The sequence below is a fragment of the Dermacentor albipictus genome, chromosome 3 (genome assembly GCF_038994185.2).
Source record: "Dermacentor albipictus isolate Rhodes 1998 colony chromosome 3, USDA_Dalb.pri_finalv2, whole genome shotgun sequence".
In the NCBI taxonomy this organism is placed as follows: Eukaryota; Metazoa; Arthropoda; class Arachnida; order Ixodida; family Ixodidae; genus Dermacentor; species Dermacentor albipictus.
In genome coordinates this window covers 127,474,833-127,499,493 of record NC_091823.1, presented here as the reverse complement: position 1 = coordinate 127,499,493, position 24,661 = coordinate 127,474,833, and the positions used below count along the sequence as shown (strand labels likewise).

The following is a 24,661-nucleotide window of genomic DNA, read 5'->3' as shown; positions in this document are numbered from 1 at the left end:
TTTCACATTTCTTGCATAGAGATACAAATGCAGATGCATGTGGGCATGTGTACTTATGTCGTTGAGGAGTGCCAGGAAAGAAGCGGTGCCTTGCTCACTTTGTCCGGTACTCCCACGGTTGCAACGCCGCAGACAGGCAGCGGGCGCTCTGGCAACCCTGAGTACGCTTTCTTATGCTCTTATCATTACGCTCTCTTATCAACGTACGCTCTCTCATCATTGTGCATGGCGTACTCGTGGGGCACTGTGGGATTGCCTGAGAAATGTCTATTTGATGTTGAGGTTTATAGTTTACACTAATCGCCATGTTAAAATAAGGGAACACAGTCGACTTCATATCTGACTTAGTCACATGGCCAGGCTTTTTTACCTCCCGATTGTTACTTGCCTTTATTTCGTGTAACAAGTGTCAACTCGTCCCAAACGGCGTCGCCAATGTCCGATACCTGGTTGCGTGCTCTCTTGGCAGGCTCACCTCGCTGGCCAGAACCCGATGCTGGCATCGATGCTGGCGCAGACGCCGCGGCCCGTTCCCTCGGTGCCAACGTCCATTGCCAACTCGATCGTGTCGCAGCTGCCCCAAGAGCGGCTGCCCAAAAACCTTGAGAAGAAGCTCATCCACACGCCGCCGACACCCGGCGGACTGCTGCAGCCGCCGCACCAGCAGCAGCAGCAGCCACAGTCGGTGATGGTCAAGCAGCCGCAGCCCGGCCGTCCCACTTCCCTGCTTGGTCTGGGCCCACAAGGTGCGCCATCGTCATTGCCAGACCTGCCAACTCTTCTGAATTTATTCATAAAGATCACGAATTTGGGCTTGCTTTATGATTTTACAGACATTGCATCAAGTTTTACAAAAAATAAGTTCTGCTCACAAAAATGTTTTAAAGCGTTTTAAACACTGTGGCACTGCAACATTGCAAAAGATGCGTGCAAAAAAAATCGTGATGGTGTTTGCACTGCCCTTCTGTAGCAGTGTAAGATTCCTAAGTAGGAGCGTAGCGATCATGACGACTGGAACCACTGGCCATGCCAATGTGCAGGCGCACAGGGACCGAAGGGGGGTGCTTCGCGTCGTCCGCTACAGTGCTGGAGCATGCAGCTTTAATTTTTTTGTGAAGTACACCTCACTAAACGCAGGCTGTGAAGTATGCTTCACTAAATGCACTTTGCTCATCACTGGAGCCTTTTCCGGCTGGTTTTGTGTGTAGCATGTGAACAGCCTCCTTAGTCAACATGCTTAAACAGAAACAAGCTTCTCGGCACATAAACGACTTGGCATTTTCTTTTGGTGTGTAAGTGATGAGGGTAGAAGAGCGAAGAGCATCCGGAGAAACCTATCGGGAGCACTTTTCTTGATTGGGGCCATGATGTGATGAGCCTAATGCGCTGCTTCGTGCATCAGTGACGGGTCTACTGCCGGCGTGGCCGGTCCACAGCACACTCGGCGCTCCTGTTGCACTGAAAACAGAACTGAAATGTTTAAAGAGGAAAAGAACTGCAGCTTCAGACGTGACGTGACGAAAGAGTGGACAGGAACTGAAACGCACGTTTGGGTGGCATGGAGCACATGCGACATGTGGCACTACGCGGGTATCTTTACCCACTATATCGAATATTAGAAAAATTGAATAGCAAATATTCAATTCACAAATTGAATTGGAATGTTCACTATTCGATTTAATCGGGGGATATTTGAGTATTCGCACACCCTGAGTACTTTCCTGTGGTTCAGTGTAGATGTCCCGTTTGAGTGTGGTGGACTCCTCTGTCTTTTCTGTTTGTCACAGAATCCAGCACAATGACGCTTCAGCAGCAGCGTTCCTTTGGTGGTGGTGGTGGCCTCATCCAGCAGCAGCAGCAACAGCAGCAGGGCTTTCTCAGCAAGATTCTCATGAACAGCCCAGACTCGACCAGGCGCGCTGTGCAGCTGTCGCAGCAGTCATCGCAGGCTTACCTGCCGCACACGACGAGCACGGCAGGGTCCAGCTTTGCCACGACCGCGAGTGGCCCGGGTGCAGTGCTATCAGAGCTCCTCAACGATTCGCGCATCCCGGCCAGCATTGTGAATGCAGTCAACTCCTCATCCGCAGCATCGCTCTCCGTGGCTGCTGTGGCGGGGGGCGCGTCAGCGGACCAGCTGCTGTCGCAAGTGCTGGATGATGTGAGTGGCACTCGAATTTGACTTCTAGGTTGACTAGTTAGTTACGTTGGTTGACCAGCCCTCGAAGGGGAGGGGGTGGGAGTCATGGCACTGCTGACCTTGATGTTGACTGTGTGAGACGCAAGAGCTGCTTACCTCTATGTTCAGGGCGTTGCATTATCAGTTTTGCAGGTATTGTTGCTTTTGTGATGCCCAGCACGGCACATTGCTGTAGTGGCTATTGTATGTTAATGCCACCTAAAGCATCATATCTGAAAATTATTGTTCAGGAATATTGCCCCTGCAGTCTTCTTTGCATATATTGACAAGCTGGCTTTTTAAGTCTGCACATCACCATCAACCCATCCTCACTTTTGTGTCACGGCACTGATTGCTTGATTCGCTACATTGGCACACTAGTAGAGCTATGGCATTTTGCTGCTGAGCAGGTTGCAGGTTCAGTTCATAGCCATGGTGGTGGCACTTTGATGGGAGTACCATGGCGAGGCGCTTGTATTTTGTGTTAGATGTTGGTGCACGTTATGAAAATTCCTAGTGTTAATAATTATTTCGGAGGCCCCCGCTACGGCCTCTCACATGGGCCCAATGTTGGTTGGGAAAATACCCCCCCCTGCCCCCACCTAAAATCGAACTTTATTAAACCGTCATGAACAATTGTCCATCATCAGTGCCCGGTTGTGTGCCTTCAACTTGGTTTGCTCGGTTGCAGGTGTGGAGCCTGCAACAGGAGCTGCAGCCGGGTGTGGAGACGACGACAGCCTCGGAGGAGACGGTGCTACTGCGACTGCTCGAGGAAGTCCTGGATGGTCCGCAGCAGGCGCAGCCCTCGCAGGGACCTCAGGGTGGTCCGCAGGGGCAGCCCGACCTGAGCGAAAAGATGGCCATCAGTGCCATCCAGCAACAGCTGATGAGCTTCGAGTCGCAGCCCCCGCAGCCACAACAGCAGCAGGTCAGTGGGGCCTCCCTTGTGGAGTTCACTCTCCCGAACTTTCACCACACATTCCTCTGAAATGTGCATCTCTTTAGCCCGCATTTCCTCGAGCGCGTTTCTCCAGCAGTAGTCAGCTTTTCAATGAGCGTGCATTACAGTCGCCAACCGTTTATTCGGATCTCATGGGGACTGCGGAAATGTCCGAGTAAACAGGTGTCCGAAAAAGCAGATTAAGCAAAAAAAAAAAAACTTTATTTCCACGCATTTATTCGGGCTCGGCAGTAGGCTTGAAGAAATCGTGAGTGCGCCGTTGCACACTGTTCCGTTTACGCGCAATCAGATAAGCCTGAATCTTGGAGAGGGTCGTACGGTCACTATAGGCGGCTGAAAGCACAGTCACTGCTTGTGCACGCTTCGCCTGCGACGGCAGCGTAGCACATGGTGCGTCATCTTCCAACTCAGAGTAATCGTCCGGCGGTGCAGCAGTAACCTGACGAATGATCTCACTGTCGTCGAGTTCTGCGCATGTCAGTACAGCAGTGTCAGCACCTGTGAAACTGTCAAATGAGACGGTGTTTGGAATCGCAATGCAACCACTGCGCAGGTCTCGGCAGAACATTTTCTGCATCAGTAGGGAGCACATCGGAAGGCGACAAATCTTAGGCCTCCCGGCACCTGCTTGCCGGCATTCCCCAGCGCAGTCTGACGGGCACTGTCGACGCCGTTAGACACTTGACGCGATGTTTCCGTACGCTGCGTTGGATCACCGAAACCTCGGCACAGCACACAAACACCACCGTGCCGACACCAGTCACACAAACGAAAAACGTGGCCTGCTCGCAGCGTCGTGCGCGAAAGAAACAAATCAGCTGCTGGATTGTCTTGACATGGCTTACTAAGCTGAAAGTGGAACTGCTGTACGGCCACTCTATCGAACCAGGTGGCAACGGGCAACGATGATGATGAGCGGGGATTTCCAGTAGTGCCACTTCGTGGGGCAGCAAGGAGGCTCCGTTCAAAACAAAAATGGCGTTCAGCAAGTCGAACTAAGTGCGGGTCAGAGTCCGTGCATGATGCCCTCGATCGAGTTGGCTCAAGGAGTGTCCGAAAAATCAGACGAGAGGTTGCAAGGTGTCCGAACTTTCGGCAGTTGTTATACATTATGGTCTATGGGGAGAATGGCGGTGCCGCGAAGCTGACTGAATAATCGGGCATGTCCGAATTTTTCGAGTCTGGAAAATCGGTCGGCGACTGTATATGCGCAGAATGCAGATTGGGGTAGATGCCATCATACCATTAGCCCCTTCCGTGCCACATTACAGTGGAACCCCGTTGACACATTCCTCGCTGTTGCATTTTCCTGGCTGCTACGTCGGGCTTTCCTGGTCCCGACCGTGGTTTCAACTGAAATCGAAGCAAATGCCACCCTGTTAGATGTAAAGGCTAAGCAGGCTCGCGGTAGTAAGTACAAAGGTTGCCGCACAGTGGAATGCAGGCAGCACACAGAATATTTCTCAGCTTAGACAAGTTCTGAAGAAATGTACGGGGTTGACCGTGTGTTGATGGTGGCAGGGCTCTAGCAGTGCCTGCAACTTTTGTTTTTTTCTTGTCTCACCGGAGTGTTGAGTGAGGGCAATGTCTCTCTCGTGGCGTGTCCAGACCTCTCTCTACGCGGGGCCCGGATCCTCTGCATCCTACCAGCCAGCTCCTCCTATGTACAGCACCACGGCTGCTCAGAGGCTGCGGCTAGCCTCCCAACAGCCGCAGCCAGGTCAGCAGCCGCAGCCGCAGCAACAGCAGCAGCAAGGGCTGCGCCAGTATGCTCCCAGTGTGGCCAGCATGGCAGCTGTGTCTCCGCAGGTAAGCACTGGGATCGGCACAAGAGCTGCCCTTTCAAACTCTCAGCATCTGTGCCTTTGCTGAGCTCATCTTTACCATCAGTCATTGCATGTCGAGCGCTTCCTTGTGGATGTCATTATTGGGCTACACTTGTAGCTCTGACTGCATAAGTAAGGAATAGAGACTAAGAGAAATGTCTGCTGCACACTGTACTGTCTAACTTATGCAGTGGAAGTTGCATACCTTTGAATATGAAAGCACAATTAAGACTGCTGAAGTTCTGTTACAACGCTTTGCCATCTTCTATCAAGCAGTATTGAAATGGAAGGGATGGCCAACTTGCGAAATTGGTGAGCAAATGAGTGAACAGACAAGCACTGCTTGCGAAGGGGGCTAATCTACCAGCTTTCTGTCCTACTGTAATTGGTAGCAGCATTTTGACGTTGGCATCCCTGCTTTCAGCCATAAGAACGGAAAGTGTTGTGGCCTCTGCAGAAATGGTGTGCCCTCTTCGTGTGCAGATGCGGCGCAACCTTCTGGAGCGCCGGCAGAAAATGTTCCTGCAGCAGCAGCAGAAGCGTCTGCTGGCTCAGCAGCAACAGCAGCAGCTTACCATGCAGACGCAGCAGCAGCCTCCCGACACGTTCGGGCCCGAGAGCATCAACGAGCTGCTGAACCACGGCGTGGCGCCACCCAACATTGCCATTCAGGTATTTACTGTAGGGCGCTCTGCACAGGTGTCTGTGTGTGTGTGTGTGTCGTGCTGCCGGGTGGAGAGGCCTCAATCACTTCCAGCGTGCACCATTTTTATAAACCAATCAATGTGGAAGGTTGAGGACTGTAATGCTGTGAAAATATGCTTCCTGCCCAAAATTGGTGTGAAAGCAGTTTTCCTTAGCTCGTTGCAATTATCCAAGCACTGTGATGGTATTGACAATGGTGATCATTGTCATTGCTTATTGGCATGAACGTTATGGCAGCAGTTCGGTGATCAGCACTGGGTGGTCCAACCGCTAACAAGAGCTAAAGAATACAATGCTGGTGGGGAGTGCTGTACTAAAATTTCTTTAGTGAGAAATGTCCTAATGTGCAATATATATATATATACATTTCATCGCAAGCAGCAAAATGTGTGTTAACAAGGGTGCCACACAATTGTAATTTTATTCCATTTGGTGCTTGTACAAAGAATCTACTTGGGAAATTTAGTGCTGGTGGGCAGGATGCACTAAAACTTTTCTTAGAGTAATTATTTTATGCACTAGCTGCCGCATTGCAGGCGACATGAAAAGAGAAGCTAGCAGATCTGATGAAAGTACCAGTCCAAAAAAAACGAGGGGGGGTCATAATAAAAAAAAGCACTCATCATTCCTGTTGCTTTCTAAAGTGATGATCACAGTAAACATTGTGCTCATTAGTTGAGGTGCTTGCGGTAGTTTGTGTGTTATTCATGTTTTTCACTAATCACTGCCATTATCACATTTGCAGTGTCGGTGCTGTGCTTGTTCAAATTCTTTCATGCGACCAAGTGCCTGTTGTATACATAAAACTTTGAATGCCAAAGGATAGGGTTCACAGGAGCTGATGGCATCCCAAATGGTCTTATTTTCTGAACTGATGAGGCTCAAATGTATAGGGTTGTATTATGTGTGTCACTTTTGGCAAGGTCCTTAAAGAGACACTAAAGGCAAATACTAACTCGACGTGGGCTGTTTTAATACCGTTCCAGAAACCCCGCAATGCTTGTTTCGTGCCAAGAAAAGACTTGTGAGAAAATTGCATCTGAAGGGCCCGCACACCTTTGTTGCAATTCAAATCTTCGGCCACCTAACCGGGGAATGGTGATGTTGCATATGCCATCACCACCCTTTGCTGCTGTCACCGAGTAAAATGGTGGCCGACAGACGGCGGTGCGGTTTTTTTGCACAAAATTCTATTGCACGGCCATGGAGAAACTGAGCGAAAACAGAGCGGTGGATTCGCTGCTGCAGCTGCTTTTGGTCAAGTGGTGTGGACCGCTCGGGCATCCCGCGACATCACATGGAAGTGGAGTTCTCTGCTACTGGCAGTTTGCGTGAGTTTTGTGAGCCAGCAAAACCAGTGCAGCACTGTGCAATAACTAAACTACTGAAATGCGGAAGCACAGGCGGCACAGAGTCAAGCGAAAATGAAACGTTTCGACTGCCCGCTTCGTGGTCAAGCGTAATGCCCGCGAGTTCTTTTTCCTAAAGGTAAAATACAATTGAACAAGTAGCATTTTCTTACCTCTTATAATAAAATACAGGGTGTGTCCAGAAAGTAATGCAATTTTATCCGTAGAAAAACGATTATTCGAGAGATCGTTAAAAACCTTTAGAATTCCTCGAAGTAGTCTCCTCTGGCATCTTCACATTTTTGCCAGCGACTCTGCCCTGCACTCTACGCGTCTTGGAAGGCATCGACGGGAATCTCTTTTAGAGCCTTTGTTATGGCAGTTTGGTTGGCTTCGATGGTCCTAAAACAAACTCCTTTCATGGCGCTTTTGATTCTCTGGAAGAGAAAGAAGTCCGCCGGAGCCAGGTCAGAACTGTGGGGGGCCTGAGGCAGCGTCGCCAAGTTGTGCTTGGCCAGGAACTCCTGCGTGTGCAGAGAAGTGTGGCTGGGAGCGTTGTCATGGTGCAAATGCCAGGTATTGGCGATATCCTTTGCGCTCGGAGGACCCTTCTTCTCAGTCTCTCGAGCACATCCACGCAGTAGGCAGCGTTGACTGTCGGCCCTTGGGGTACGAATTCTCTGTGAACCACACCCTTGGCGTCGAAAAAGACAATTAGCATTGTTTTCACTTTCGACTTGCTCATTCTTGCCTTCTTGGGGTGAGGGGACTCGGAGGTGTGCCATTCGCAACTTAGCGCTTCATCTCAGGATCCTACTCAGATACCCATGTTTCGTCGCCAGTAATGACACTGTCCCCACCCCCCAAAAAATAAGGTTCAATTTGAACGTGTTCCAAAAGTTCGCTGACAATCACCACTCGGTTGTTCTTGGGGTCGTCAGTCAGCAGTTTAGGAACCAGCTTTGCGCACACTTTCCACATGTTCAAATTGTCGCTTGCGAAGTCGTGCAACGTGGTTTTCGGAATATTGAAAGTCTGTGCTATCATCTGCACACTAATTCGATTGTTGGTGTTCAAAAGATAACGAACACGAGACATATTTTCGTCACTTTTGCTCGTTAATGGCCATCCAGAGTGGGATTCATCATCCACGTTCTTCTATTCCCCCTTTAAACGCCTTCAACCACCTTGAAGCTTGAGAATATGGCAAAGCAGAATTTCCGTAGGCTCGCCGAATCCTTTGGTAGGTATCGGCAAGACTCTTGTCGAGTTTAGCACAGAACTTGATCGCATAGCGTTGTTCGCGTGCGGATGCCATCGCACACCATGACAGAGCACTGTCGGGAGGGTCACGGAAACAGCGAGCCTGACGCTCTCAGGGCTTGGAACAGACTGTGCTAGGCAACGATAAAAAGCTTAGAGTCCCCCAACCTAACCCAACCAATCCGATCGAGGTACGTCCAATAGCGGCGCCGGGGAAAAAAAAAATTACTTTCCGGACACACCCTGTACAGTGATGTTTTTGCAATGAGTGGTTGAGTACTAGTGACAAAATTTATATGAGGAGTGGCTTTGTTATGGGCAAGTATGTGAATGTCTTACAGAATCTCTAATTGTGTCCCGCATTTACCGCAATTTTTGTATTACTAAGGCTCTGTACGCAATAATGTTGAAGCCTTAGAGATTCTCGAGCACTTATCTGTCACTTTAGCTTGACTTAATGTTTGCCTTTAGTGTCCCTTTAAAAGGTGTATGAGCCCTCACTCTTCATTTATTCACATAGACTGCTCGTATGACCTAAAGGCATCCACTGCAGAGATGGTGACTGGTTCACAATGCAAAGTGGAGACAGTTCCTCGGTACTAGCGAGCCTCGTAGGGGCAGGCCTGCAGTGAAGGCCGAGCAGAGAAATTTTGCAGCTTGCTTCCCATGATGAACGTACAAGGTGATGGACACGCCTTGTACGGTGTGTGCGCGTATGTTGCACATGTCGAGCACAGCAATAGTGGTTGTACGTGTGACACAAAAGCGTGAGCCAAGTGGGCCTTGCATGCGTGCTGTGCAGCACAGCTACCACCTGAGCCAGGCACAGGGCAGGGACCTGCAGGAGAGAATGATGAAGATATTCAGACCGGTGCGTGCTCCCCATACACCTCCTACTCGAGCGCTTGCTTCCTGTCTTCGCCGCTGCCAACTGCTCAACGCTTGGAACATTCCTGAGAAGGGGTGGGGGGGGCAGAGTTGTCACTTATGTGCTATGCAGCCACTAGCCCAAGGTGCACTTAGAAAATCTCTGCCTTGGCTATTGTTGGGACACTAGTCGAGACACTAGCCAACTGCTCAACACTCTAAACTCTCAGGGGTGGGGGGTTCAGTGTTCTTGTGTGTTCTGTCACTAACATCGCAGAGCTGTTAGCCAAGAAGACACTAGTTAACCACTCAAGACTTGAGAAGTGCTGAAGTGAGTTAGTCAGTGTTGACACGTGTCCAGCCGAAATATGTCATAGCGCCACTAGCCAAGATGCTAGCCAACCATATTCTGTGGTCTTTGTTCCACCACACATGACTTTGGTATGTAAATTCCCAACTATTTATTTAAAGTAGGGAGCTGGATTAGCGTGTGCCTCAACTACGGAGCAGCAGCATCTTGCTTGTGTTTGTCTGCGCTGTTGGGCTGTTCTGCACTGTTCAGTCTGTGCTGTTCTCTGTCCTGTACTTAACCAACATTGGCACCAGCTGCCTGCAGGTGTCTTTCAAACAGTTCATTGTGCATGGCAAGTGTGAAAGACAGGTATGATGCTCATACCTGTGTGTGGCAAGCCTTGAGTGTGGTTTAGTCTCACTTGTCCTTTCTGTATGGAATGGTGTTGTAGCATAGTGACTGCTGTACGTGTGGGCTTCTTTATGACCACCGAGCCACAGGGGTGACAACACTGGGTGTCCCTCCAGCATTTTTTTGGGGCATCGGACTTTGTGTCCAGAGCGAGTGGGACGAGGCAGCTTTCCTGTACACGTGGCCACTAGCACGGCATTGAAGATGGTTGTGCAGAGATGACTGGCCAGTTTTTCTCATCAGTTTCACCCCTGTGTCGGGACCTTTGTGTTTTTGCACGTAGCTGCTTTCAAAGGTGGTCAGAGTATTGCTCAAAGCAAAGCCGCCTGGTGTGGCTTATTTATGTTTCATTAAAAGTCGGATGATCAGAGACGACGGAGTTCAGTTATCCTGTATCATAAAAATGTATTGTAAGAAAAATGCATTTAGAAAATGTTAAATGAATGTTAAAGGACAGCGCAAATGCTTGCCTAAAATGTGAAAAGTTTGCAGTCGTATATTTGCAGTGTCATCCATGAGAATCATAGAATTGAAGGAAGGTCTTCTTGCGATGCTAGTGGCCTACAGGATGTTGCTTGAGAGTGGTATGTCCCCTTTAATGACGCGACCCAGTTGTGTAACTTAAAGGTTGGGGGCAGGGGTACTGGAGAGAGGGTGGTGCCTTGCATGAAAGTTTGTTAGTATGGCACACCCCACAAGATGTCACATGTCCTACAGACATGTAAAGTGCAACAGGGAAAAGGTTGAGCTTTAATCGTGCGTTCTCCTTTTGTGTCGCTTCTGTGCAGAGAGGTGGAATGTCTGGTGGTGAGGCGCCGCAGCAGCTGTCTCCACGGTTTGGGGGTGTGCTCAGTCCCCCTCAGCAGCAGGTGAGCCTCCTCTTGTTGGCCATCGGGTTTGGGACCTATTGTACGAAATTAAGGACGTTTACTGTTATTTGCATGTATCAAATAGTTGGAATGTCTGCTTGAATATTGCTCAAAATGATATGCTAGTCATTAAACCGACGACTCTGGGATTTTAATATGGTCGAATCTCTGGTACGGATCTAAACGCAAGGAAAGTTGGAAAATGAAGGGGGATGTGGCATATAAATGGCCGATGTGATCAAAATTTCGCATTTCTTTTTCAGTAATCCTTAGGGCCTTTTTTTATCTCGTGGCGAAATAGTTGGAATGGAATTCCAAGGGAAGGGAAGCGTAGCAGGGGGCGGCAGAAAGTTAGGTGGGTGGATGACATTGAGAAGTTTGCAGGGACAACATGGCCACAATTAGTACATGACCGGGGTAGTTGGAGAAATATGGGAGAGGCCTTTGCCCTGCAGTGGGCGTATTTAGGCTCATGATGATGATGATTATGATGATAATGAAATAGTTGAAAAAATGAAAAAAGAAATATGCAGCAGAATTTTCACTTTTTAGTGTGTTGCTTCAACCAGGAAGAAAATCGGGCTTCAGGAGATGCTGTCGCATCACTGATGAGCTTGGGTTCGCATTAAACAAGAAACCATTGCCAACTGCTTCAGGGCTTGTGGTTTCTTTGCAACTGCTTCAGGCGATGGTTTGTGTTGTCCAACAGGGGAAGCACAGACAAGTGAGCTTGATGACAATTGTCTTAGAGCAGCTCTTGGTGGGGTCCGTTTCGAAGAGTATGTTGCCCTGGACAGTGCAGTCGAGACGCGTGGTGCACCGATGAACATCGAGATCGTTGAGATTGTTCGGCCCAACGAGGCTAGTAATGAAAGTGGCATTGACGACCATGTTGAAACTGAGCCACAGCCTCAAGCTGCTGATGTGGCTGCAGGCCTTGCCCTCATGCAGCGGTTTTTTTGCTGCACAGAACAATGCAGATGAAGCATTCGGACACATCTACAGAACTTACTTTCCGTAGCAAGATTCTCCAAGCAGAAGCAGAGAGCAGTTACCAATTTTGTTTCATAAACTGATAAAGATGTCCATTTTTGTCCATTGTGGGTAAATTGGAAGTTCGTTTAATTCAATGTTTTTCATGGTCCCTGGGAACTTCGTATTAATTGGAGTCGACTGTGCTGCACCATTTTTGACAATTTAAGCCTTCACCGAAACAAGTGAAGACCCGATAAAACGAACTTCAGGGAACTGCAGCAAATTGTTTGTTATTCTGAAAGGTCATTCAGTGAAATCCCAAAAATTATCCATTCCGACCATCAGTTCATCAGTTGTCACCGTATGAGCTGTCCGTGACTATGTCGCTGTTGACTCTTGGCCCTTGCCCTCGCTGTTGCTATATTCCATAGATTCCAACCATGCACCATCGAAGCACAGTAAGAACGGTACGGTGTCTGTAAAACAGACGCTGGCGCAGAGAAAACCGCTGACAAAAAGGAATCTCCACATCTCCTCCGAAATGCAGTGTTTCCTTTTGTTTGTTTTTCATGTTCCTTGCCGTGAACATGCAACTGTATCGCTCGCATCTAAATGACAACGTCCGGAAAGTGCGACTGCACACGGGTTACATTCCTCCGTGGCACGGGTAGCTGCTATGGTTGCAGAATGAAGGACGAAAGAAGGAAGAGACGTGTCTCCGTTTTTAGCTGGCGCTTGTCTTGGGGAAGTGTGCGCTCGCAAAACCTGATGCATTGTTGCCTCTGCAATAGAAAAAAAAAGAAAAGGACCCCTCCTTGCTCGCACAGGAAGACAGCACTCGTATCAAGCCACCATCCCTCTCCGCTCACCCTCGCACGCTTTCACTTCCACTCAAAACAAACAGCACGTGGGGTGCAATAGGATGTTATCACACTTGCACTTTATATTGAACATGGTGCTACTCCACTTCAGAGAGGTGCGTTTGCAAACAGCTGCTTGTAATTTGACAATTTGGCATCTGCGCGTTTCCGTTTATTGTCTCTGTATTCCTTTGTGGCAGCAGTGGAATTGTGTTATCTTGAAATCATGTTTAAACTATTAGTGTATTTACTCGCATAATGATCGAACTTTTTTATCGAAAAAGTTGACGCAAATTCAGGGGCGTGATCACTACGCGGGTTAAATTTCCTGCGAGTAGAAAACAATCTTTTTTTTTCATCCCCGCGTTTGCTGCGGGATGACAACAGGTCAACAAATAGGCGGCTGCCGCTGTGTGTAGTGCGGGACGCCAAAACAAAAATGGCGGCAGGCAGAGCAAGCCGAACGCGATTTTTTGTTCTTGTGAGTACATTTCGTGCATTGAAACAGTTTCTCCCGTATCAGTAATAAATAATATCTTTAATATTTGCAAGTTTGCGGCAATAACGTAGCCATGTCCACTTTGAGGGGACAGAAACAGATGGCCGCGCTTAGCTGCCAGTGACATAGAAACACAGGGCCGGCATGCTGCGGCATCTGTCTTCACTACTATCCTAATATGGCACGTTTCCGCTAAGAGTGGGTGAATACCTTAGCTGTGTTACAAGCGTTGGCGTATGAATGGGTACACTTTTAACGTATTACTGTAAACGTGGCTACTATCACTGCCGCTCGTGATTTGTTGCGTGCCCACGAGTACAGGTGTGAAGAACCGAAAGGCGCCTTTTTTGTTGTTGTTGACCACAACCATTATAAAGCCTTCACATAATAAAGGCAAGTTTGGTTGCAGCTTTCTTTTAGCCATGGAAGTGCGGAAAGTGATGAAAGTAATGAAATGAGGCATCTACTTGAGAATGTTTGGTGCGTGCAGGCCGCTTGGTTTGTCTTGAGTCATTCGCGTAGCATTCGACAGATGGTAAGCGCAATCGTTATTAGCTAGACTTGGCACACGACATATCGCTGCGGCAAGGTCGGGGTGCTATCATTACACGGGAAATTTAAAAAATTCGAAATTTGACGTCAGAATTCAGGGGTGCAATCATTATGCGAGTCAATGCGGTAGTTACACTGAAATTTAATACTTTGTTATATCGAGAATTTCATTGTAATGAAGTTTGTTATAAGCAGGTTTGACTAATACTGAGCAAGCAACACAAGAGTGATAAATGTGAATCTAGTTGCTTTGTAAGTCACGTAATATGTCACCTATTTATCCTATTGCCTTTTACACGAATGAACAGCTGACTGCTTTGTTGCTTGCTTGCACTGTATGATTGGGGGGGTATACTGCAAGTGTCCACCCAGGGAACTGTCCGTTTCGGCGGCTGCTGATTGGCCGGAGCTGAGCCATTAAGAAGGGAACTGGTCATGTGGGCCTGTTTCTTTCTCACTGGTACCCCAGCCAAGACAATCAGAAATTTGGCAGCAGACAAAATGGATATGTTCTCAAAGTGAACATTAACAGGATACCTCCCTGTATTTGCAAGCCTAGGTCTGCTTCACTTGTATTATGCTTGACATACTGCGCCAAACTTTTCGAGACGCACTGACCATTGTTACAGGCTAATCTTGGGCCCTTCTGCTAACATTTTCTAAGTGATACATACCTAACTAGTACAAACCCATGGCAAAAAAATGTCCACGAAGGTTTGTACTGTGTAAACTGCGCAACAGACTTCTACAAGCTGCACAAGATGGTTGGGAATGAGCAGCGGAACTGAGTGATATGCGTTAGAGAGCTTAGGTCATTGGCCTGGATGGCAGGATTGCGATGATTTCCATTTGTAGTAATTTTGATGATAGGCATTTTTGTGAGCACCGTTAGACGAGTTTTTCTTCAGTTTTGTGCCAAAAGTCGAGGTTAAAAATGGCTGGTAGCAAAGAGCAAGTGGAGGGACTGCCCCTTTGTTTCCAGCATCTAAACCCTGGCTCCTTGTCAATGTGTCGCATTTGTTCACGAGCTTGCAGTCTGTATGCATTGAACTCTGTCCATTCACTTCCACGTTCACAGTCTTGAGGGTGTGCAACCCTTGTCAGCATTAGATTCACTTCCTCCAGCGCCGCCTGTCGTGTGCTTCAGGCAGAGCAGAGGTGCGTGCTGGCCACATGCATCAGTGTTTTGAAGCTCAAATGCTGTAAATAAAGCCTTTGCCACTTGTCAGCAACAAATCTGTAGCTGTCAGACAAAATTAAAGTTCCCAGACGCTGTGCTTATGCGGAACCTGCTAGACGATCAGAATTTCCGGTTGAGTCTCGCATCACATTTGCTCCCTTGCAGCAGCCTTGCTTAATAAATCTGACTGCCGTTCTTGCTCCTGTTATATTATTCGCATGTCACAGGGGTAATTGACGACATCTGGAATCGGTGCTTGTAAATGGAAGCTACTTGCTTGAGATACCCACCGGTGTGAGCGAGTTGTCAGGCAGGTCTACTGCACTGTGGATGTTGGTGTGTGTGAAGTTTTGATGTCTTCTCCACCACATTGGCCAACTGAACACCAGTGCATCAGGCCACGCTCTGCAAAAGAAGCGGCGAAAGAAAGACAGCATGAGAAGTTAGAAAAAGTTCTCGTCAAGTGGCTGCATCAAGCACGGAGCTCTGCGATCAACGTTGACGGCGCCATTCTAAAAGAAAAGGCGTACCTTGTGGCACTGCATCTAGGCATCGATGACTTTCAGGCATCGAACGGATGGCTGGATCGTTTTAAAAAACGAAAGAGGATTGTGTACAGCCGCTCGTGTGGAAAAAGCACTTCTGTGGATGTTTCGATGGTGAATGAGTGGATGAAGTCGCTGCCGGAGATAATTGCTGCATACAAGCCCTGCAATGTTTTCAACACCGATAAGAGTGGTATTTTTTACCATATGAAGCCTGAGCAAACCCTTGCGATTAAGGTTGACAGCTGTCATGGTGGCAAGCGTAGTAAAGAGCGTGTGACGGCACTATTCTGTGCTGACGAGGATGGTTCTGAGAGGCTGCCCGTGCACGTTGTTGCAAAGTTTGCAAAGCCACGGTGCTTTAAGAACTTGAAGGCACTGCCGTGCAGCCACATCTTCAACAAAAAGGTGTGGATGACATGTTCGCTCTTCAGCAATATTTTGCACCACCTGGATAACAAAATGGATGCTAAGGCGAGGAAAATATTGTTTTTTGTGGACAATTTTTCCGCCCGACTACTGCACAAGCTGGCTGAAGCCACTGGATGCCGGCATAAATGCGTCAAGCAAGGGTTAACGGAAGCGGTTAGTGCAGCGTCGGCTGGCGGCTATGGAGCGTAGCGAGTCGGGGAAAGAAAGATCACTGTGCTCAATGCCATGCATTTTATTGCCAGTTTGTGGAACCTAGTGTCGCGAAGCACACTCGCTAACTCGTTCAAGCACTGTGGCTTTAAACGAGCGACTAGCTCCTCTGCTGGGACGCAACAACCTTAATGCCGCTCGAGGCTGATGCAGGCTTCGCCGACGACGATTTCGAGGTTTTAAACCTCACCACGGCCTTCGCCGAGTACGTGGAAGCCGACGACAACGTTGCAATCTGCGGCGAGGTGTCGCTGGATGATGCCATCGAGGAGGCTTTGCCTAGTGCTGACACCGCTGCGACATTGGACGAGGACAACGCTGCCGCCACAGATGCCGTGCCTGTGCCTACCACGTTCAATGAGGTGCTACGGCACATAGACTGCATCTGGAACTCCATCTGTCCACGCAACGCCGTAGAGGACCTCCTTTTGGACGTTGCCCAACTCGAGGGAAAGCTCTTGGTTCAAGGATCACGAGGTCCAAAAGAAACTTGCTGATATTTTTTAAAGTTCGCGACTGCTGGCGGGAATTGCGGCAGTGGATAGTGGAGTGCCGTAAAGGTTCGTTTAAATAAAGCATGATTGGTACCTGTACTGCAGCATTAATTCTTATCACATTTACTTTTGGTAATTTGGGTTTCCAAGCCCTGTAGAGTATGTTAGTAGTTTGCATTGAAGTTTCTCGTAAATCTGTCGCACAATATAAGTAGTATTTCTTATAGGCATAATTTATGTTTGGATTTTACGACGCTTTTTCGTGGTCCTGAGAAAGTTGTATAATCGGGGTTCCATTGTAGTTTCGTTTTAAAAGTAGTAAAGTCAAATCCCTGACTTAACAGCCGTTGAACATAATGCATATTGTATCCATATAAACCGTACCAGCTTATTGCGTACATGTCGGTTAACACATAGTGTTTCCACTTTTCGTCGAGCAATCACGGCGATGCGTCGTCCCCATCGAGCAGCCCGTCAGAACAACAAGCCTCAGAGATTGGAGCAACGGCCTCCAAGTGCCCTGTGCATTCGCGTGTGAAGCCACATCAACATCAACATCATTTCAGCATTGTGCAAGCAAGGACTGGCATCATGACGAAGCTTGGTTAAAGAAACACTGGGTGCTCAGCGTAGGAAATTGGACATCGCTCGTGCCATCGAACCTGGCGCAAAGAAGTCGGCGCTGGCACGCGACAGGGATCTACTGTTGACTACGGTGTGTGGCATTTGGAGTGCAGAAAGGTTGCTTGGCAGCGCTGTTGCAACTGTGGAAAAATGTTCGCTACGAGGCTAGACTTTTCGCCATTGTTGCAGAAGTGTCGCCTAATGACAGTGATGAGGACGACACGGAAAGTGACAGCACAGGAGATTCAGGCCCGACAGTGGCAGAAGCCGTGCGTTACGTCAGCCGCATGAATACAATCATTGCGACGAGAACAGCACCCCGCAATGAAAAAGGCGCCCCGCCACGTCTGTAGCGCTACCACGCCTGTGCACAGATAATATGCAACGCCAACGAGGAATCTGTCATGCAAATATTTGCCGAAAAGAGGGGGCTGGCTGAAAAGCTGGCTCACACCTTCAGCAAGTTTGAGGCCACTGTCGTCGCTGCTAGGCCACCACGGCACGAAACGAAAATAATGAGACTTTTGTCGTGCGAAGGGAATAAATCACGACCTCCTGTGTAAACGTTATAGAGGAGGTCGTGGAATAAGTACTGCATGATTTTGCCCTTTCATCGCACTCTCTCTGAGTTCCGTTTTTAACAGGGAAGTGGACGCTCTCATGCTATTTCAGTTGAGCAGTACTACCGTTTAGTACGTACTTTTTCCGAGCTCCGGTCAACTACGGTTTAACGAGGTTTCACTGCACCACGAAGTGTGAGCACTGAAGCATAACCTGGCACTTGACTTTTCCACGATCATGAGCGAGATGGCTGTGTAAATGGATGAGCAAAGCCAAAAAGGCATTATGGTGATAGTGAAACAGGAGCATGTATGGAGGTTGGCAGGCTTTTTCATGTTGTAGTGCACCTGATGAACTTTTTTATCATTAGTAGTTGATTTCAAAGGTTGATTTCACCACTTTCAAAATGAGCTGAGTAATGTGGCAGTTTGGACGGAGTTTGGAGGATGGTGAAAGAAGACTAGACTCGGGAGCGATAACTTGCTACAATTAAGAACCCCAATGAGTTGAGTATGTTTCCGTGGAGGAGCCGGTACCCCGTTTTGTGTTAGTACTTTCAGTATGCTTGTATGTTTGCATAACTTTCTCATGTGGGAAATGGTTGCTCCATAAGGCAGACTCCGAGGTCGATTTCACATTGCGGTTTGGCGTTTTGCTGTAACTAATAGTGGCATGCAAATATATCAAAAGTTTGAACATTATTGAATATTATATGTTTAATATTCATATTCGATTTTAAAAAATATGATATTCGAAAACGCTCGGATGTTTGGTTGGGTATGAATATTCAAATCAAATCGAGTATATTGCTTTCTGTGCGAGAGCGAACACGGTTCTTAGCATTTTTCTGAATCTAATCTAAGAATATTGAGGTGACTTTTTTTGCTGAAATAGTGATTTCATGCTGCTAGTGAAATTTCACCTATAAAGCACACTTGGCCACTAAATGCCTGAACATTGTGGAAAAGCCAGCCTCTCAGTTGCAAGAGGCACAGGTTTGTGGACGAGGGTGCACTTTTCCTTTTCTTTTTTTCAGCGCCACTCTCAATTTTGAGCTTATTGCTTGACAGCAAGTGGAATGAGTGACGACTGGCACAGGGTCAGATGCCTCCGAGTTTACGGGTATTTGATGTGGTATAATAAGGCACAGGCTGGGGCGAGCCGAGTTAGTGGAATAACAAAACTTAGTTAACATGAGCCAAATACACTGTTTTATTATAACGGCATGCTAGTTTAGTTTTTTTCACATTGACAATGCATTTGCAATGTTCCAACATTACCAATTTACCCAGCTTGTTAATAAACACTTGTGAACATCATTATTTGATATTTGGTTCGATATATGAGGCTAAATACTCAATTTGATATTAAAAACTTTTTACATTCGCACGCCCATAGTAATTTTCCTTTCTGAGAGTTGTGCGAGGTGTGAAATTTGCCTGGTGTTAAAGGGCATGTCCTTAATTCCTCTAGTGCAAAACTTTTTTTTTTTTTTTGATGTATCTTCCTTCCATCAGCGGACTAACTGGCAATCAGATGTTGCCCTTAATCCTTCAACCATTGGAAGACTTACAGTGGTATCCGGAGCAAGGACGAGGGTATGTACACCTAATGATTCGCTGACTCGCAGTTCATGTTTCACTGCTAAGTGATTTGTTCATTTGTACACGTGTAGTTAAAAGCAGAACATGTAAGACAAGGAAGAGAATGGCCAACAGTGACACCATATTCTGCAAGAGTTCCATGCGTCCATTCTTTTACTGCATCCTAGACCCCGCTGACTTTTCCTCCTCTCCTCTCCCAAACCTCTTGGCCCTGTGCAGCCCCAGCAGCTGTCTCCCGGGCAGCGCTACTCGCCCCAGCAGCCGCAGCCACAACAGGGAGGCGGCTTCCCTAGTCCATACCCGAGTCCCGGCTCCCCTCACTTGGGCTCTCCCGGTGGCGGGGGGGGCAATGGGCCCCCTCAGTGGTCCCCACGGCCCCAGGCTGCATCCCTCCAGCAGCAGAACCCCATGCTCAATGCCCAGCTCTCACAGGTGCGAACCCCTCCGCTGATGGTCTTGTTCTTGTGCCTCCCGCCACATCTGTGTCCCAACTCGTGAAGCCCGCCGTGGTGGCTTAGCATCGTGCTTCCGAGCTTGAGGTCGCGGGCTCGATCCAAGCCGTGGCAGTCGCTTTTTGATGAGGGTGAAACACAAAGATGCTTGTGTAATTGGATGTCTGTGCATGTTAAGGAGTCGCAGGGGGTCGAAGTCAATTCGGTGTCCCCCCACTACAGTGTGTTTCACAATCAGATTGTGATTTTGGCATGCAAAACTACACAATTTAATTTTTTTATTCTATCTGCTGAACCGCTGCAACCTTTACCCATGCAAGCACCATAGGAACTATCTTTTATCTTGGAGCATAAAATGAAGTTCTAAAATATGACCCAAAGTGTACCAATTTGGGTCATCCAACCTAGTCAGTCAATAGAAATTCCAGATTCATTTGCAATAAAGAGCACTTCTAGACTTCAGGAAGTGCATGTGTGAAGACAGTGGTCATACCATCTGTCCCGTGCAGGGTAATTTCGGCGTGCAGCAGCAGCAACAACAACAACAGCAACAACAGCAGCAGCAGCAGCAGCAGCAGCAGCAGCAGCAGCAGCAACAGCAACAGCAACAGCAACAGCAGCAGCAGGCACGCTTTGTGAGCCAGGCACGGCAACCTCAGCCCCAGCAGCAGATGGCGGGAGGGGGCCTGCGGCCAGCGGCCAGCCCGGGGGCCGGCCTGTCTCGAAACCCGTCGCCTTTTGGGGAGCAGTTCCCTTTTGCTCCAGCCAACCGGGGCGGGCCCTCCCCCGGTCCTCCTTCCCAGCACGGTCGCCTGCAGAGGGCCATGTCAGTGCCAGGTGAGTAGGCAGACACTTGCGTGCAGAGCTAAAGTGTGTGATACAATCGGCACATTCTGCCAGTACAGTAGACCCTCATTGACACGATCCTGTTTCGTGCGATCATAACGTCACAGAAACATTACCACCACCTCCATGGAGAAATAAAGAAGTTCATTTCAAAAGCCAAGTCCCTCCTTAACCTTACGGGGCTTTCCACTTGGAGGGTAAAAAGGAAACACTGACGACCGTACTACAAGCAGTGGAACAGAAAATGATAGGCATAACATTACAGCAATACTGACAGATACTTTCTAAGCTCTAAAAACTTGGCCACGCACTTGTCACACTTAAAAGACAATTAACAGCAGGTGTGAAGGTTAGAGCTTACATTCTAATTTGATACTAAAACACCGTCTTGAAATGCCGGACCTGGCATTATCAACGTTAACTCGACATCGTAACACAGCGAAATTTGCTGCCTAAGTGTGGCAATGAGGCTACATGTGATTACGTTTAAGCTTGTGCTGTGGAATGCAATGACAGCCTAATGCTAGTGGAAGTACAGAGCCACACGAATGACAAAAGCTGCACGATGTTGCAGAGTATCACAAACGCAGGACACGCTCGCAGATGTGCTCACTGCCTGTGCCATTCGTTGCAGCGGCGGCTCGGGTGAACTCTCCTCGAACACCGCAGCCTCAGCCCGGCTTCGGGGGCGACCCACTCCTCTCTCCGCCGGGGCCCCAGATGTCACCGGGGGGTGCGTACGGGGCCGCGCCTGCATCGGCAGCGCCCGTCTTTGGTCTGGACGCTTCTCCCCAGTTCAACTTTGAACAGCACCCCCTGCATGGGTTTGCGTCCGACAGGTGCGTTCGTTGTGTTCATTTTAGGGGCGTGTGAATACAGTCGCCGACCGATTTTCCGGACTCCAAAAATTCGGACATGCCCGATTATTCGGTCAGCTTCGCGGCACCGCCATTCTCCCCATAGACCATAATGTATAACAACTGCTGAAAGTTCGGACACCTTGCAACCTCTCGTCTGATTTTTCGGACACTCCTTGAGCCAACTCGGTCGAGAGCACCATGCACCGACTCTGACCGGTGCATGGTTCCATACATTGTTCGACTTGCTGAACGCCATGTTTGTTTTGAACAGAGCTTCCTTGCTGCCCCACGAAGTGGCGCTACTGGAAATCCCCGCTCATCATCATCGTTTCTGCCTGGTTAGAGTGGCTCTGCAGCAGTTCCGGTTTCAGCTTAGTAAGCCATGTCAAGACAATCCAGCAGCTTATTTGTTTCTTCGCGCACGACGCTGCAAGCAGGCCACGTTTTTCGTTTGTGCGCTGTGTCGAGGTTTCGGTGATCCAATGCGGTGTACGGAAACATCGCGTCAAGTGTCTAATGGCGCCGACAGTGCCCGCACAGACTTCGCTGGGGAATGCCGGCTAGCGGGTGCCGGGAGGCCTAAGTCGCCTTCCGATGTGCGCCCCACCTATAGAGAAAATGTTCTTCCGAGACCTACGCAGTGGTTGCATTGCGGTTCCGGACACCGTCTCATTTGACAGTTTCATAGGTGCTGACACTGCTGTATTGATTGACATGCGCAGAACTCGACGACGGCAAGATCATTCGTCAGGTTTCTGCTGCACCGCCGGACGATGACTCAGAGTCGGAAGATTACTCACCATGTGCTACGCTGCCATCGCATGTGGAGCGTGTACAAGCAGTGACTGTGCTATCAGCCGCTAATAGTGACCGTACGACCCTCTCCGAGATTCAGGCTTATCTGATTGCGCGTAAACGGAACAGCGTGCAACGGCGCATTCACGCTTTCTTCCAAGCCTACTGCCAAGCCCAAATAAGTGCGTGGAAATAAAGGATTTCATTTTTTTTTCTTAATCTGCTTTTTCGGACACCTGTTTATTCGGACATTTTCGCAGTCCCCGTGAGGTCCGAATAAATGGTCGGCGACTGTATAGAAATTTTCGAGTATGAAATGAACTTGAATAATTGGCATTTAATGTTGAATAGAATTTCGAATAATGATATGCACGCGCATCTATTAGCAAGCTGTTTTATTTTAGCATGTTTGAACATTGCAATTGCATTTTCATTTGCAAAAAAAATTGAATAGTAAGGCGTGATACTAAATGATTCAGGATTTGGTTCATGTTAGCATTGGAAAATCAAGTAATTTCCGCTAGTTGTCTGTTCTCTCCAACCTGTGTCTTATTTTACTGCATCAGTTTCCCGATGCATGATGGCACCAGTCTTCACTCATTGCATTTGTTGTCAAGCAAATAAGCTCAAGATTCGAGGTCGAACCTGCAAAAGAGTGCACCCTCACTGTTTGCAAACCTTTGCCTCTTGTTACTGAGATGCTGGCTTTCCTGCAAAGCTTAGACGGCCAGTGGCTAAGCACATTTTACGGGCAAAATTTCACCAGCAGCATGAAATTATTGGAAAATTCAGCACAAAATCGGGCTCGCTTTCTTAAAATGGATAGAAATAAATGCTAGGAAACATGTTTGCTCCAACACAGCCAGCAATATATTCGATTTGTTTCGAGTATTCGTATCCAATCGAATATTTGAATACCTAGTTTCCGAACTGAATACGAATATTAAAAATATAATATTCGATAATATTCGAAATTTTTTGAATATTCGCACACCCATAGTTTATTTGAACACTGATTTGCATGTGTAATGTTGATTAGAGTTGAGCAAATTATGTGAAACTTTTGAATAATGAATTGAATCTTGTTCCATTCAAGTTGTCTTCGAATCTAATAGCCACTACCACGTTCACTCGCATAATGAAACCACCTTTCTTTCGAATAAGTTGACGGTAAATTTGGAGGCAGGATTTATTATGCAGGTGGAAGAAACTTTTGACATGCATTTTTTTTTTAAAGAGCCCAAATTTCATATCAGTGTGGAGATAATGAAAAAAATTGCAACCACAGCCTTACTACTTTTATAGTAAATGGATGTATCCGTGACAATCTTTCTTTGTAGCTCTAAATTCGTTGTTTCCTCCAGCAGTACCGTGAATTCATACACTGGGTTCATGGTGAAATGCCGTCCAGCGGTGTGGTACAGATGCCGTGCAGCATGCCCAAGAGCACGGGAACCATGCTGTAGGCCATGCTGTACAACTCAGTAGAGAATGCATTTTGTGCAAAAATCGTTCACGGCATCGTTCGTTTTTTTTTTTTTGTGGCAGTTTTTTGGTTTGTGGGAACTCCTTTTGCCACCTTGCCACCTAGTACTTGCCGCCTAGGGCAGCACATATCTTCTGCAGAAATCTGGCCCATTGAACAGGAAGTGAGGCGCTCGTGCCCTCGTTTACAAGCACATCTCATTGGCAGTTCACTGTCTTTGAGAGAAAAAAAACAAACAAACTGTACTTTACTTGCGGTTTTTCTGAGCACATTTGTGCCTGTAATCGGGCTCCCTTCAGCTGTGGCACAGTCCTGCACCATGGTGTTGCTTGCACCTTCGGCACACCTCGTGTAGGCCGAATGCCCCATCACTTTCCTTTCGCAGACCAGTTTCCTTGCCCAACTTGCTCGTGCTTAGCAGATACAGTGATCTCGGTCGCTGTGCTGTCCTGTGATAACATTTGCTGCCTTCTGCAGGAGCCGAATCGGGGGCAGCATGCCGTCCGAGTATGTACGCCAGGAACTCAGGGCTATAGTCGGAGCCCGCACACAGGGACAGGTGAGTGCTGTGGTGCCTGAGCCTGCTTGATTGCCTGAGCAAGAAAAATGAAAGGGGAACTGAAGGGCTCGATGCCTTCTCTTGTAGGGATGGGGGTTGCCGAGGTGCTGCATACGCTCATTCAGTGTGTTGTGTTTGTTTGAAATTACCATTTGAATATCCAAACAACATTCGTGCTCATCTCTGCCTCACAACACTATTTACATATACATAGTAGTTGTCAAGATAATAATTACTTTCCATTGTTTATTGAAACAAATAAAATTTACCTGTTAAAGGGAAAGTTGGAAACTGCACACAGTAATACCTTGCCAACTCAAACTCGCATATCTAGAAAAATCTGCTGTCAAAATTTTTCATAGCATCGAACCATTTGCCATATGTGCCATGTATTTATTGCCC

The 24,661-nt window shown here is 47.9% G+C and overlaps 1 protein-coding gene across 17 annotated transcripts in view; it reads left to right on the top strand.

The window, feature by feature from the left end:
• Positions 1-24,661, top strand: part of LOC135912852 (nuclear receptor coactivator 3-like) — a 676,617-nt gene that overhangs the window by 636,590 nt on the left and 15,366 nt on the right. For 16 of the 17 annotated variants that reach the window (XM_070536047.1, XM_070536045.1, XM_070536043.1 and 13 more), the window contains 11 exons: positions 470-746; positions 1,788-2,161; positions 2,871-3,110; positions 4,752-4,952; positions 5,453-5,641; positions 9,089-9,157; positions 10,645-10,725; positions 19,481-19,693; positions 20,223-20,550; positions 21,194-21,398; positions 24,178-24,259. In XM_070536047.1, the coding sequence (XP_070392148.1) occupies positions 470-746; positions 1,788-2,161; positions 2,871-3,110; positions 4,752-4,952; positions 5,453-5,641; positions 9,089-9,157; positions 10,645-10,725; positions 19,481-19,693; positions 20,223-20,550; positions 21,194-21,398; positions 24,178-24,259 (2,259 nt within the window). The remainder of the gene's footprint in view (positions 1-469; positions 747-1,787; positions 2,162-2,870; positions 3,111-4,751; positions 4,953-5,452; positions 5,642-9,088; positions 9,158-10,644; positions 10,726-19,480; positions 19,694-20,222; positions 20,551-21,193; positions 21,399-24,177; positions 24,260-24,661) is intronic. The other variant, XM_070536042.1, reaches the window with a different exon arrangement.